Here is a 14,267-nt window from a genome sequence, read left to right on the forward strand (position 1 = left end):
ATGTCCCTCAACTGAAGAATGGATAAAGAAAATGTGGTACAGTTACCCTATGGAGTACTACTCAGCTATTAAAAACAAGGACACCACGAAATTTGCAGGAGAATGGACGGAACTAGAAGATGTTACCCTGAGTGAAGTGACGCTACAATCCACAGACCCGAAGAAGCTAAGTGACTAGGAGGATGCAAGGGAGGATGCTTGAATCTCACTCAGAAGGGGAAATAAAATAGACATCAGAAGTGGATGGAGGGAGGGAAGTGGGTGGGAGAGGGCATGGGGTGGGGGACAGGGGCTGGGAATCAGATGTGGGGAGGGGAGGGCTGGGAGAGAGAAATGAAATCAGTGAAGGGCAGGAGACCTGGACAAGGAAGGCTCCTGAGAGGCTAAGGGGTGACCCTAGCTGAGACTCCTAGCAGCAAGAGCTGTGGATCCTCAAGTTGCCACCTCCTACAGCCAGGCGGGACTCCCAGGGGGAGGAAGGGGGACACCAACCCACTCACAAAACCCAAAATTTATCTTGCCTACAAGATGTGCAGGGATAAAGATGGAGCAGAGATTGAGGGAATGGCCAATCAACGACTGGCCCAGCCTGAGACCCACCCCCATGGGAGGGAGCCAACCCCTGAGACTATTAATGGTACCCTGCTACACTTGCAGACAGGAGCCTAGCATAACTGTCTTCCGAGAGGCTTCATCTAGCAGCTGACGGAAACAGATGCAGAGACGCACAGCCAAACAATAGGCGGAGCTTGCAGAGTCTTGTGGAATAAAAATTAAATAAAAACAAAACCAAAATCATGGGTGATAGGGATCTGCTCGACACTTGCTTGTACAGCATTTTACAGACATTTCCCTAACCCCACTAGGTACCTTCCCAGGGAGAGCTGCCTGGCTGGTAGTCTCACCATGAAAGGGATTAAAAATAAACTGCTCTCCACCAGCCTCATCACGTAGAACACTCCAAAGGCCCCCAAGCAGGGCATCTGGCCTAATTTCGTGTTCTACCCAACACTAATGATGTTCAGTCTGCCAAGTAATAATTCACATTGAAAATAGACTCTGGGGACCTCTATGACCCACCAGTCTTAGTTTTGGGGACTGAGTCCCACTGAGCCTCTGTATTAAGTATATCTAGCATATGATGTCAGGTGGCCCCACCATTAGATGCCACTTCCATATAATTGAAAACAGTGCTCTGCAGCTGCCAAGGGAGTAGATGCAAAAATGCAAAGCCGTGGCAGTAAAGTGACTATCACCACTGCCAGCTGGAGCCAGGTGGGCACACAGGAGGGGCTGTGGGAGGAGGCAGTGGTTATCTGGCCCTGCAGAATCAAAGCCCGGAAGGCAGAGGTGAATAGGAGTGAGCAGAGGGAGGCACAAGGCCTCCAGGTCCAAGGGCTGGCTGTGACCCTGAAGAGCACTCTCTTGATAAAGGGCTTGCCTTGCAAGCACAGGACCTAGGTTCTATCCCCAGTGTTGAGGAGAGACAGGCAGCTGAGCCTACTTTGGGAGTTCCTGGTCAGTGAGTCTTGACATTAAGATGTAGAAAGGGGGGCTGGAGAGATGGCCCAGTATGTGCAAAGTTCTTGCCACGTAAGCTTGAGGACCAGAGTACACAGCAGTGTGTCTGTAACCCTAGCTTTCCTATGGTGACATGAGACTCTAGCTTGGTGAACACAGAGGCAAACAAGAGAGCACTTCCAACAAGGTGGAAGGTTAGGGACCAACACCTAAGGTTTTTCCACTGACCCCTACACATAAACCCAATGGTATACATACGTGCATGTGTACACACACACACACACACACACACACACACACACACACACACACGTACGCACACAGATTTTTTTAAGGGGGATAGTCTTTGAAGAATCACAGCTAAGGTCGTCCGCTGGCCTCCACTTGCACACGTGCACGCGCGCGCACACACACACACACACACACACACACACACACACACACACAGACACAGACACAGAATCCAAATGCCACTTTTCATTATTCTTCGAACTCACCTGTGAATAGAGATTGGCTTTTGGAGAGCTGCGCTAGGTAAATTAACTGAGATGTAGCAAGAGCGCCAATACAGAGAAGGTGTAGAGCAGAGCTCAGAGGCTCTTGGGAGGGACTGGTGACAGTCTGCTGGACAGCCATAGCATGATGCTGAGGGAGGGGGACACACTTGGACCGTTTACTACTCCAAGCATCCACACTCCATGTCCTTCAGATACGGGTGAGACCTGGGCAAACCAAAGCGGTCAGGCATTAGCCAGGACGCACAAAGTCCCACCCTCCCAGACTAGCTGGGTTCGTGTGTGTTTGTGTGTGTGTGTGTGTGTGTGTGTGTGAGAGAGAGAGAGAGAGAGAGAGAGAGAGAGAGAGAGAGAGAGAGCGAGAGAGAGAGAGAGAGAGAGAGAGAGAGAGAGAGAGAGAGAGAGAGAGAGAGAGAGAGAGAGAGAGAGAGAACAAAGCTCAAAGCATCTTCCAGTGCATTTTAATCAAAATTCCATCATCACAAGAGCTCTTGTGGCATACAATGTCAGGATGGGCACGTCAAGCTGGTCCTACAAATGGAACATCCATGGATCTGCACTTCAAACATGTATGAAAAATAAAATATATAATATTTATAGCTCTATAAATTTCCCCACCGAATCACTTTCTCTTTAAAATAAATTATGATATATGATGCAGCCTCGAGTCACTAAGCAGGCAGCAGCCAGATGACACCCAAATCTCCAAAGTTCCAGGGGGGAAATACTCGATGGGGGACGGTCAGATGCTCACAGGAACCAATGTGGCTTACAAAACAAGCTCACTCTTCACAGTGGGCTGAGCATCAAAAAGATGGGAGGCTTCTAATAGCTGTCCGTCTTTTGTGGGGAATAAAGTAACTCCCCAAACCACACGGAATGTTGTAGAAGCTGCAAATGAACTTTTGGCACCAGATGAGAAGAGCAGCTTTTCAAAGCCAACCCAGCGATGGTCCTTAGAAGCGCGGGTCTGAGAGGTGGCACAGGGGAGGGGAGGGCTGTAGGGGACCTTCTCCACAGGTGGGGGATGTGTGTGTGTCTCTGCTTTGGAGATGCTGGGGATTGTCTGGGCAGCTGGCTCTCCACCAGCTGCCATTGCCTCAGAGGGAAGGACCAGAACGGCCAGGACACTGAGGGAGAGGCCCTTTTCCAGATGGGGGTAGCTTCTTTGCAACACGTTGAGTCAAATGCAGGGGTGTGCTACACACACAGGGGACACAGGCCACCCCAGTAGGATGGCAACACAGCCATCAAAGGGGACAAACATGAAGCGCACACGAGACACCAAGGATCCAAAAGGGCAGGCAGGGCTGGGCTGCAGTAGCATTTACAGGGGCTGGGGGAAGGCCTCACGGACTTTAACAGAAACCCTGGCAGGGAGTGGCTCAGGACTCTTCCCAAGGGATTCTGGCACTACCCCATCCCCTAAAACGACAAAGTCATAAAAAGGGACAAATAAGCCTAAGTCAAGGGCAGCCACACAGCCTGCCATAGATAGAGATGTCTTTTCTGTTTAGGCCAGAAGTTATAGTTGAACCGGGGAACAAATGGCCTTGAACTCCCCAGAACAGCCTGATCCTGGCCTTCTGGACAGGGAGAAGGCAGCTACAAATCCAGGAGACGCTCCTCACACGTCTCCACAGGCCACTTGGAAGCCCCTCCGAACACGTCGACGTTGTTGTCCACCCATGGGATGATGTTTCCCGGCATGTTCGTGGAGCAGTTGGCAATGCTGATGATCTCTTGCGCCCGGAGAACACGGTCCCATATGTTGAACTGGCTGAGCTCCCCAACAAAGGCCTGTGTGGCATCAAATCTGCCCCCCACAGTGTCCTGGAAATTGGAAACAGGAACTTTGGGACAGGTTCACAAGCAGAACTGGCCTCCTGACTTTCCGGGTAAGCGAGATGGACAGAACCATGTGAGCTGCAGGTCCTGAAGCCTCATGGCATTTGGGCTCTGGGAAATGGGTTTACTCAGACCAGCCATTTTTCACAGGGGAAAGCGAGGCAGAAGAGAAAGACGGTTGCCTAAAGCCTGACTCGCAGCCCCTTTCAGGGAAGAAGTAGTAGAACTGAAGAAAGCAACCAGAAATGAGACTGCGAGCCCACAGTGTGCTTAGTGATCTCTACATTAGCTCTTCTCGACCCAGGGCCAACAGGCTTCTTTGCTGCCCCTCTCCCAGGTAGTGGGTTTCCCACATCATCTTTCTTCCCACTTCCCCCACAGGCAGGCACCCTAGATGTTTCCTAAGTGGCCTTTGCTAGATTTAAGATCCTGAGCAAATAGTTCTGGGAAGATTCCAGTTCCACCATTGTGTGCCAGGCAAGGCCAAATGCAGGGACTCGCAGGGACACTGGAGATGCCTCCTTACATTGTTTACCCTACAAAGCAGCTGGACCCGAGCCACTGGATGACCCCTGTGACTATAAGGACATGGGCACACCTCTTTGTCAGATGCTACTTTAGTGTATCTTAGGCGCTGCAGCCAGGGAGCTTGCTCACGGGACGGGCTGTCAGGATACAGTGGCAGGGTCTGGGGCACAGACAGTTTGGGTGACAGCTAGGGTATCCTGGGTGTTGGGTTGGGCAGCCTCCTTTGCAGCATCTGTGAGAGAGTACCCACCTGTTCCTGTCCCAGGATGAGCACACCTCCTGGCTTAATGGGGTGCCAGGGTGCCAGATTTTCCCCAGTGCCGAGCTTCTCCCCATCCTGGAATGCTTCCCACATGCCGTCTCGAGTGGTCCAGGTGATGCAGATGTGATGCCACTTGCCATCACTAACAAACAGGGGCAGCTGTGCGACCTGTGGGTACCAACGTGCAGGTGAGGACTTGCCAGGTCCGCATCGCATGGTCTGCTCCAGGGAAGGGAATACAGTGTCCCCTGGAGTCCAGAGGTTACTCTTCTTTCCACTGTCCAGGATTCCTGCTGGGATTCCCTTCCCTGTCTTGTGAGTGACACGCCCAAGCCCTATCTGCCTTATGTGTGACAACTGGGAGATGCTCTTGGTTCTGGGCCTGACTGCTGACTCCCATGCTAGCCTGAGCTCTCTATGTAGAGCCTGTGCTGTGTGTCCCAGGCCTTGCCTGTGCCAGGGGAAGGGCCGGAGGCCTTCATGCATGTGTGTGTCAGCACAGTACAGGAGTACATACATACAGACCCCACACTCAACTACAGGCAAGCCTCAGCAGCCTGCAAACACCAGGCTAGGATAGCCCTGTTGTTACAGTTGGTCTCCTAGCAACCTGAAGTCTCCCTCCCAGGAGTTGGATGTTTACAAGAGGTCTAAAGGGAGAGGAGAACAAGGCTCTCAGGAACTACAGTATTATTTAGAACAATAAATTCTTGGCTCAGGAAAGCTGTCCTTGCTAGAAGCCTTGCAGGCTCACTCCATCCCACAGAACCTCTAACTTCTCCACAGTGCTCCCAAAGTAAACAAACTCCACCCAGTGTCAGTTTGATAGCGATCACAGACAGGCTGGGGTGTGGGGGGTGCCGGGGGTCTCTTTTTCACCATCCCTAAATAGAGGCTGGGCTTGGGCCATGTACAGCAGGGGCAAGCCATTCAAAGGCTGGGCTAAGGACATTCTTTTTATTGCGCTGAATCTGACTTTAGAAGAAAAGTTTGATTCCCTTGTTTTGTTTAGAGATGGGGTTTTGCTGTGTGGCGTAAGCTGGCTTTAAATTCAGTCACCCTGCATTAGCTTCCCAAGGACTTAAGGCATGTGCCACTATGTCTAACGAGGTGGCCGAGTGACCAGAGGCTTAAAACTAATCTTTCAAGGAGACCATACTCACATGCGGGTCCTGCCTGCCTACACCTTCCATTCCTTTTACATGCAGACATCCTCTACTGCTTCTTGGCCAGATTCAGAGCTAGGGTCTCCTTGGGCTGCGGACACACTATGCCAACCCCCTTCCCACTGCTAGCCCTCTTGGAGTGGGGGTGACTCCTCCGTGCTGAGGGCAACCCCCACACTCCTAGCCTGAGGGTGAGGCAGACTGGAGCTGGCCAAGCATCTGCTCTGTGTGTAACAAAAGCCAGCCAAGGGCTGACTTCCTCCAGTGCCTACGCCCCTGGACACCTGGGTGAAGTGCAGCAGGCCTCACCTTGTCGTTGATGAGCAGCTCAATGGGATTATTACCCCACTCTATCAGCACAATTTCATTGGCTTGCCCAGGCACAGCGTAAGAGAATGGCGTGCCGATGCCTGGCGAGGCGCTGGACCGCAGCCACAGGCAGATGGTGAAGGCGTACAGCTCGGGCAATGTCTTCTTGATCTTGCCGTACAGGTAGTTTGTGCGGAGAGGAAGGGACACTTTGAACGCATCCGGTGACTTGAATGCACTGTTGCCTGGGTGGAAGGAAGAAGGGTTATAGCAGGGTAGCCTGGCCCAAGGACACCTCACCAGGACCCATCACTCAGGTAAACAGAGAGCACTTTAGCTGCCCAACACCAGCAGTCCTAGGGACGGTCCTTGCCTCCTGGAAGCTTATGTTCTGGCGGGGAAACAGTCTGAAGACAGTAGAAGGAAAAAAGGGAAAGGAAGGCAGCGATTTCCTCTAGGAGGACAGAGGCTAGAGGAAGACGAAAGAAAGGGTGGGTAAAGAGTCGCGGAAAGCCTATGACGTGAGAAGACCTGTGGATGAGAATCCAGGCAGAGGTACCAGCGAGTAAGTACAAGGCCTCCAGGATGCCCCGCAACTGTGAAGAGTAAGGAAGATTCTGTGAGAAATACACTGGATGCCTTAGAGAACTTGCCTCTGCCTTGTCTTTTCTTTTTTGAGACAGGCTCACTCACTGTGTACTTTTGGCCTGTAATTCCTACTCAGATCAGAGATCCATCTGCCTCTGCTACCTAAGTACCAGGATTGAAGGTGTGCGTTCCCCGTGTCCAGCCCATCTCCATCCTTTTGGATGGAAAAAGAGGCCCCAGAGCTGGAGAGATGGAGCAGCAGCTAAGCGGACTTCCAGAGGACTCGGGTTGGATTCCCAGCAGTCACATGACAAGTCACAACCATCTGTATCTGCAGTTCCAGGGAATCTAAGGTGCTCTTCTGGCCTCCACACACACTGTACATACATAGCATACATACATACATACATACCCAGGCACATATACATACACATAAAAAATTTTTTTTCAGAAGAAAAAATTTTTCTTCATTCATTCTTTGAATAAAGCCCTTGCTGTGTAACCTGTAGCCCAGGCTGCCTTAGCTGAGCAAGTACTGGGATTACAGCTGTATATTACCACAGTTTGCAAGAGGCTTCTTTGAACCCACAAGTAAGCCAGGCAAAAACAAAAACCACCCAACCCTGGTCCTTTCTGATTACTGTCTCGATGACTAGAAGCTGGAGGGAGGGTTTAGGGAGATGTTGGATTTAATTTTCTTGTTCTGTTAAAGCCAGAACTGTCTTCCTCAAACGAGTCTTCCTTCCTTCCATCTTTCCTTGAGCTCTCAGTCCCTCTGGCTTCTTCCGTAAGGGTAGGCTTTGAAGCCCAAGGGACTGGGGCTTGGAGGAGGAATGTCTCCTGGGGACCTGAGCACTCGATAAACACTTGTGAACAAGTGAGCCTGCATCACTTGCCATAGTAAATGATGCTCAGGTGAGGCAGTCAGCCTTGAGGTCTCGATGCTACAGCTTTACCCAGGAGTGGCAGTTTGCCTCAATCCCTGCTGGGGAACCCTTTGCTCCTGACATGACCTTTCCTTCTCAAGACAGGACTGCATTGCTGGACTGTTTTCTGTAATGTGGAGCTGGGGGTGGGAGAGAGGGGAGGCAGACACATGCTACATGTAAGGATGCCCCCACCCTCAGGCTAACACCTGGCCAGACCTTCAGCCCTTCCAGACCTTACAGGTAGTGGTGAGACAACCCCCCCTCCTGCTCCCCCATCTCAAGCTGCCCTCATATGACCCTTCCAAAGTCTTTGAAAACAAACTCCCACATGGCCTGTAACTTTCAACACAGTCTGGATTTAAGCTCAAATTAATCTAACAGTTGTGTTACCCGGAAGTTTGCCGGAAACTACTTGATTCTGGGTAGCTGTAGTGACAGTTCTCCTTGAACATAAGATCCTGCTAGTGAAGGGAACCTCACTCATTAAAACAACTACTTATTAGGCATCTCTAAAGGACCAGACAGTCAGACAACCCTATTCCATCATCATCTTCCAAAAGTGAAAAGATCCCAGGGCTCAGGACTTATCTGAAGAAGCCTCCCGCACAGCCCAGTATGGGAGTGTAGGGTCACTCTTCTGGTCTCTCTGTGAGTCCTTGATTCATCCTGACCTCCCAGGGTAGGCATCCCTCCAAACAGACTGTGGGCTTGCTGAGTATCTGTCCAGAGCTGGAAAGGCCTGCACCTCAAGCACTCAAAGAAGCAAGCTACAGGTGAGAGAGAGCAAGGGCGTGGTCCTCGTTAAGCTGAAGAAAAATGGAGAACCAGCTAACACCTGTTCCAATCCTTCAGGTTGAAGTGTTATGTTGAAGCTTCCGAGAAATGGCTTATCCAAGGTCACACAGCTACTGAGCCAAGAGACCAGAAGTCCCTCTTTCCACACACAGCCACTGGTGCTCAGTCTTCAAGTGGCTGGCAAATGGTCGTGTTCTTAATGAGGGCGTCATTATCTAATAAGGAGAAATGGCCTCTATGCTTTCAGGTGGGCAGGCTTGCCAATTTAATAAGACTCAGGGTCGGTAATATCATTAGGTCGGTGACAACAGATAGGTTTAATTAGAGAGCTGGGAGAGCTGAGAGGCAGAGAAGGGGACTCTGGCTTGAAAACTGGTACCCTTTATTGGAATAAAACAGCTTGGAGGTTCAGAGGAAACTTAGTTAGAACCAATTAAGGAATTAAAAGGCCTGACCAATAAATCAGAAACCGCAGGTGGTGGACAAGCCTAAGGAGTGGGGTGGGCAGCCCGGGGCTCGAAGGAAGGAGGTTCTGGTCTTCGCGAGGCCGGTGCTGATTTCAACACCCAGCCAGCTGCTCCAGGCCAGCTGGCCCAGACTCTGAAGCCTCTGCAAATGAATAGATCTTGCAACCAAGAGAAATGGGCGGGCATCCTGGGGACATGGGTGCTGTGCACAGTCAGTTGCTATCTGCTAGGCTCTAAAGAGCTTCATGCCCATTGCTTCTCTGGCATCCCTACCAAACCTCAGGCTGGCAGAGACTGAAAGCATCATTATTGCCTCATCTGTACCTGCCATGGGCACCTGTTGCAGGCCCAAAAGAAGATAGAGAACCCAGAGCTAAGCGTCTGGCTCATGCCTGATACAGAATGATGGGCCATAGGACAGAGACTGCCCAACGCCTTCCTAACTGGCCACGTGGTTGAGGTCTATCTCTATTGGGCTCTGCTGAATGCTTCCAAGGAACCCGGTAGCTTCCACTTGAGGGCTGGGCATTTGCATGCCCTTCTGCAGTGGACACAAAGCAGAATGAGCAGAAACTCAGAAGTGCCCGGAAACAAATGGCTCACCAGATGGTCATTTTCCTTTAAGACTCATTCCAGAATTGAGTAGGCGGAACACAAGGAAAAAGTCTAGCATGCCCATGGTGGGGGTGTCAAAGGGAAGTCTGGGACTGGAGATGGCTCAGCAATTAAGAACACTCGCTGATCTTGCAGAGGACCGAAGCTCATTTCTCAGCACCCACAGGGTAGCTCACGACCATCCAGAATTCCAGTTCCAAGGGACCCAACACCCTTTCCTAGGCTCTGTGGGCACCAGGTGTAAATACGGTACAGGCAAAACACCCGTGTGTGAGAATGTGTGTGTGTGTGTGTGTGTGTGTGTGTGTGTGTAGTTTGAAGGAGCTCAGTGGCTCCTCTCAGTGAGAACTAAGGGGCAAGAATGTGGGTGTCAGAGCCAGCATGGCTGGGCCTGAGCGCTGACTGTTCCTTTCTGGTTGAGAACAGGTGAGAAAGCTCCCAAGTGACAGCTCCCAAGTAACCATTCCACTAGCCTGGGGTCCAAGAACAGGGAATGGAGACACTCGGGTTTCTGTCACTGCAACAAGCGTCTCAAACTTCTTTGACAAGTATCCATAAGGGAAATTGCCTGCCTGGGAAGCGAGCACTTTCCTCATCTGTGAAATGGGTACCTCATCTGAGTTCTGTATACTGCCTGGCACTAGGTCCATTCTCCAAGCCCGGGTTTCCACTGAACTGTCTCCTGGTTGGCAGCTAACCACTGTGTCAAGGGAGGCACACAGCCACAAAGTCCTCGCCGGTTCTAGTTACCCCGTTCGGATCCCCACAGCCTTGTGTCTCCCAAGGATCCACTGTGACTGTGGTGAGGTAGACTCTGCCCTCCCTCTTGTCAGGCAAGAAGGGGATCAGAGGCGGTTTCTTTGTCCTTGACAAACGCTGAGACCTAGTGAGTCTCCCGATGTCACCTAGCAGTAGAATTAAGACAGAATAGAAACTGTTTTTGAAAACTCAAGAATCAATGTCAAGCTAGAGACGGCAGTGCCTGCCTGTAATCGGGCGGGCAAGTGGAAAGCCAGATTAGGCTATATAACAAGATGCTGCTGTTTCAAAAATAAAAAATCAGAATCTATGTCAAGTAGGTAGTCCACACTTCTCACCTTTTTATAAGAAAATCAAGGAAAAGAATAGAAAATAGGAAGGAGCCGTGGGAAACCTGGAACTCATAATGAAACAATATCCCACTAGCCCAGTCCCTCCCCTACCCGTCCCTTCTTTTCACTACAAGAGTCACTGGACATTTTTCTATTGGACAGTCTGCTATCAATCATGAAATTAGAATTACCTTTGTCAGCTTGGTGAATCTGAGATTATAATCCTATACCCCCTACCACAAACCTAAAACTCCACAGGCCACGCGGAGACTTAGAGGTTGAAACTACAAACAGAAGCATCTAGGACCCTTAATCTCTTCTCCCTTTCTGTCTCCTGTGGGAGAATCTGACCTACCACAGCATGAGATGGGAAATATAAGCAGGATCTGCTGCGATGACTAGTTAAAAAGAGACTGAACTACCCAATTGGCAGGAGGTCAAGAGGTCAGGCTGTTTATCCAAACTGGTCCTGAGCTTCTTTGTTCTCCCAGGGGTAATGCCGGTAGGGTCAGGGGCTAATTCCTAGAACCATCGCCAATCACCTTTGTCATTTGCACAAACGTCTAAGGATCTTCGCCACGTTGCGCCCCTATCGCTGCCTCATCGCTGTCCATAAATGGAAATCCTAGATCTAGCCGAAGCAAAAAGGAGGCCACTCTCAGACGGGCGCAGCAGGCACGCGGCACGTACCTCGCTCCAGCTCAGACACCCTCTGCAGCAGCGCGTTCAGTGTGCTCTCTGTCTTCTGCCGGTGAGCCGAGGTCTCGTTGTGGAGCAGGGACTTCTCATCCTCCAGCTCGGCCACCTTGCGTAGCAGCTGCCTCTCCAGCTCCCCAAGCCTCCTCTGGAGCACCTCTCGAAAGTCGCTTGGCAGCCCGGCGGCGTTAGACGTGTTTGTGCGGAGTTGGAGCTTTGGAAGGGTGGGAGGGAGGGAGAGAGATTCAGGCCAGTTGAATAGGAACTGTAGCACACAGCTCCAATGATCCAACCACACAGCGAGGAGCTTCCAACGCGGCATTAAACTGTGCCAGTGGCTCAAAAGAGGACATCTGACTGATGCCTCTTTTCGGGAGGGGGGGGAGGGACAGGTTTTCAAAGTCAGACGAAAACGACTTCCTTGCAATATTTGAAGCTTGTGAACTTCTCTTTCCCCTCCTGAGGAGCTGCTTTTCTCCTCTTTCTAAAAAGCCTAAAAATTTAGCCAACATCTATGGATTCTGTGTCATATAAAGCCCAGAAGATAAGATTTCCCCCCAAACAGTTAACCAGTGGTACTCAAAGCCAGTGAGCTTTCATCTAGAAATGGTCATGGTCCCCAAGTTCCAAAACGGCACAAGGGGAAATGGGCTCAGAGATATTCCTGGAAAATGACAGACACAACACAGTACCATTCTAAACCCCAGAAAGCTCTGTTTTTAACACTGTATCCAAATCCTCACTTCCTATTTCTCTTAGGTCCTCTGCCACCAAGCCCGCTCAGAGGCAGTCTGCCACCCTCAGCCACCAGCCCCTGGCAAGCTCCTGCTTCACTGTGTCCCAATGTTCCAGATTAAAAATTGTAGCAAACAGGACCTGCCTCTATTACAAGGGTTAAAATTAAATAATATGCCTGAGTCACATTTAGAACTCAAGAAGTGTTAGCTCTTAGTAGTCACAATGACTCATGGGATCTACAGATGCTGGAAATACTGTATGTAGCAATTATGCCAAAAAGAAACCCTCCAATAATTTAGCAATAATTAACACCTGTAATTTAAACCTCATTTTTGCTAATAGGTATTTCTGATAAACGCTGTTAACAGAAATGTCCACACTTCTTAAACAAGGTGGGAAGTAAGATGAAAATTAATCGAAGATTTCTCTCACAAAGTTACAAACTGCCAATTGGAAAAGATAGTGAGTGGGACAAAGTCCATTCCCCTAAAGTCATAGCGAAGGGCACCTTAAGAAAAATGTTCTGACTCGACGAGTGGAGGCATCTTTGAGGCTAATAAGGGCCTTATTTGCACTCTGGGGTCGCCAGTTTTCCGCCTCCACTCTTCCACAGATCACTCAAATCCAATCCTCCCACATCCCGACCCAACGTATCAAAGAAAGAAAACACAGATGCCCAGGAGCAGCTGGCCTCCAGCGACAGGCTCTCAGCACTGGGCACAGCCAGCAGGATCCTGTCCCTCTTCCGAACACGGAATTTGCAAGGAGGAAACAGGCTTCCAGGGTCACCAGGTTTGGCCGTCTGGGTCCATGAGCCAAAAACCTTGGTTATGTTCACGGTGAGTCTTGTGGTTAAGTCCCCGCGTAAAATGGGATGGAGATAGGAGAGGATGGGGATTTCACCTTTCCCCCATCAGACGAGGGGACAGAGAAGGACAGGGAGAAGAGAAGCCATCTCAATAAGGTCCAGAGCAGGAGCTCGACTTGCACCCCGGAACTCAACTCTCCCCATCGATGGGCGCGCCCAGCCAGCCCACGTACCCATTTCTCCTGCACCCTCTGTCCCACGATCCCGGGACCACCACCCGCTAGATGCCCTAGCGCGCAGCTACCTCGAGGCTCTCCAAGCGGTCCTTGAGGGTCTGCAGCGAGCGGCTGAGCTGCTCCACGACGTGGCCCGGGTCCCGCGGCAGATCGCCCATGGTGTCTTTGCCCGTGGCCCCTGCGCCGCGCGCCTTGCCGCCCGCCAGCCCCTCGCAGCGCGCCAGCTTGCCGGTGAGCTCTCGGATGGCCTCGCGCTGGGCGCCCAGCGTCTCCTTCTGCTGCACGACGGTCTCGCGCAGCTGCAGCACCGCGGCTCGCAGCTCCTCCTCTGGGCTCAGCGTGCCGCCCTGCATGGGCATCGCGGGCAGCGGGCAGCCGGCGCGCGCCGCTTCGGGGGGCAACGCGGTGCACACGAAGCGGCTGCCAGGTATCGGGCTGTCCTGGGCTCCAGCGGCAGCCACGGCGAGCGCCACGCCGGCGGTCAGCAGCGCCAGCATCTCGCCGACCTGCGTGTTCACTTCTTCCGCATGGGTCTCTCGGTTGCCGTCTGGGCGCCTTCGCGGCCGGCGATCGGTCTGAGTGCGGCGCTCGAGGGAAGCGCGCGCAGCGCGGAACTGGCAGCACAAGCGCCGCCTGCCGTCGCAGAACCCCACTGTCCGCTTCGCGTGGCGTTTCTAGCTGGGCTTCTGCCCGCGCGCCCTTTCTTAAGCTTGGAGGGTGGGGCTACTGGCGCGTGGGGCTCGCGCCGCGCTCTCTGATTGGTCCGCTAGCGTTCACGTCACGCGAAGGGCGGGGCGGGGGCGCATCTCTAAGCTAGCCTAGGCGGCTGGGCTCTAGCGTGGGTCGGATTGCTGAGGCACAAGTGCGGGGTGCCCAAGGTTCCTTAGAAAAGGAAAACTAGGCTTCAAAACGATTATAAAAAGCGTTGGCTGGCCACTCAGAAGCACCTTGCGGGGCTCACGGAAAGAAAAGCCCCTGGGATATCCTGATGCCCACCATGAGAAACGATGGAGTAGCTTCCGGCACCGCCTGAGAAACCCTGCCCAAGATGACGCCACTTGCCAAGGAGCAATTCCCCCGGTGGGACTTAAACCCGGCTCTTCCACGCAAGCCACCCCCGTGGCCCGCGTGGGTTTCCTCATTCTGGGAGCGGGA

The 14,267-nt window shown here is 51.9% G+C and overlaps 1 protein-coding gene across 1 annotated transcript; it reads right to left on the reverse strand.

Moving 5' to 3' along the window:
* Positions 1–3,536: 3,536 nt before the first annotated feature.
* Positions 3,537–13,777, reverse strand: Nptx2 (neuronal pentraxin 2). The gene is made up of 5 exons (XM_051162976.1): positions 13,181–13,777; positions 11,325–11,544; positions 6,150–6,394; positions 4,663–4,842; positions 3,537–3,869 (listed from the first exon to the last, which is right to left on the reverse strand). Exons 1-5 carry the CDS (start codon positions 13,607–13,609, stop codon positions 3,642–3,644), a joined length of 1,302 nt encoding a protein of 433 aa, XP_051018933.1. The 5' UTR covers positions 13,610–13,777; the 3' UTR covers positions 3,537–3,641.
* Positions 13,778–14,267: the final 490 nt, after the last annotated feature.

Source organism: Acomys russatus, chromosome 19 (assembly GCF_903995435.1).
Source record: "Acomys russatus chromosome 19, mAcoRus1.1, whole genome shotgun sequence".
NCBI classification, from domain to species: Eukaryota; Metazoa; Chordata; class Mammalia; order Rodentia; family Muridae; genus Acomys; species Acomys russatus.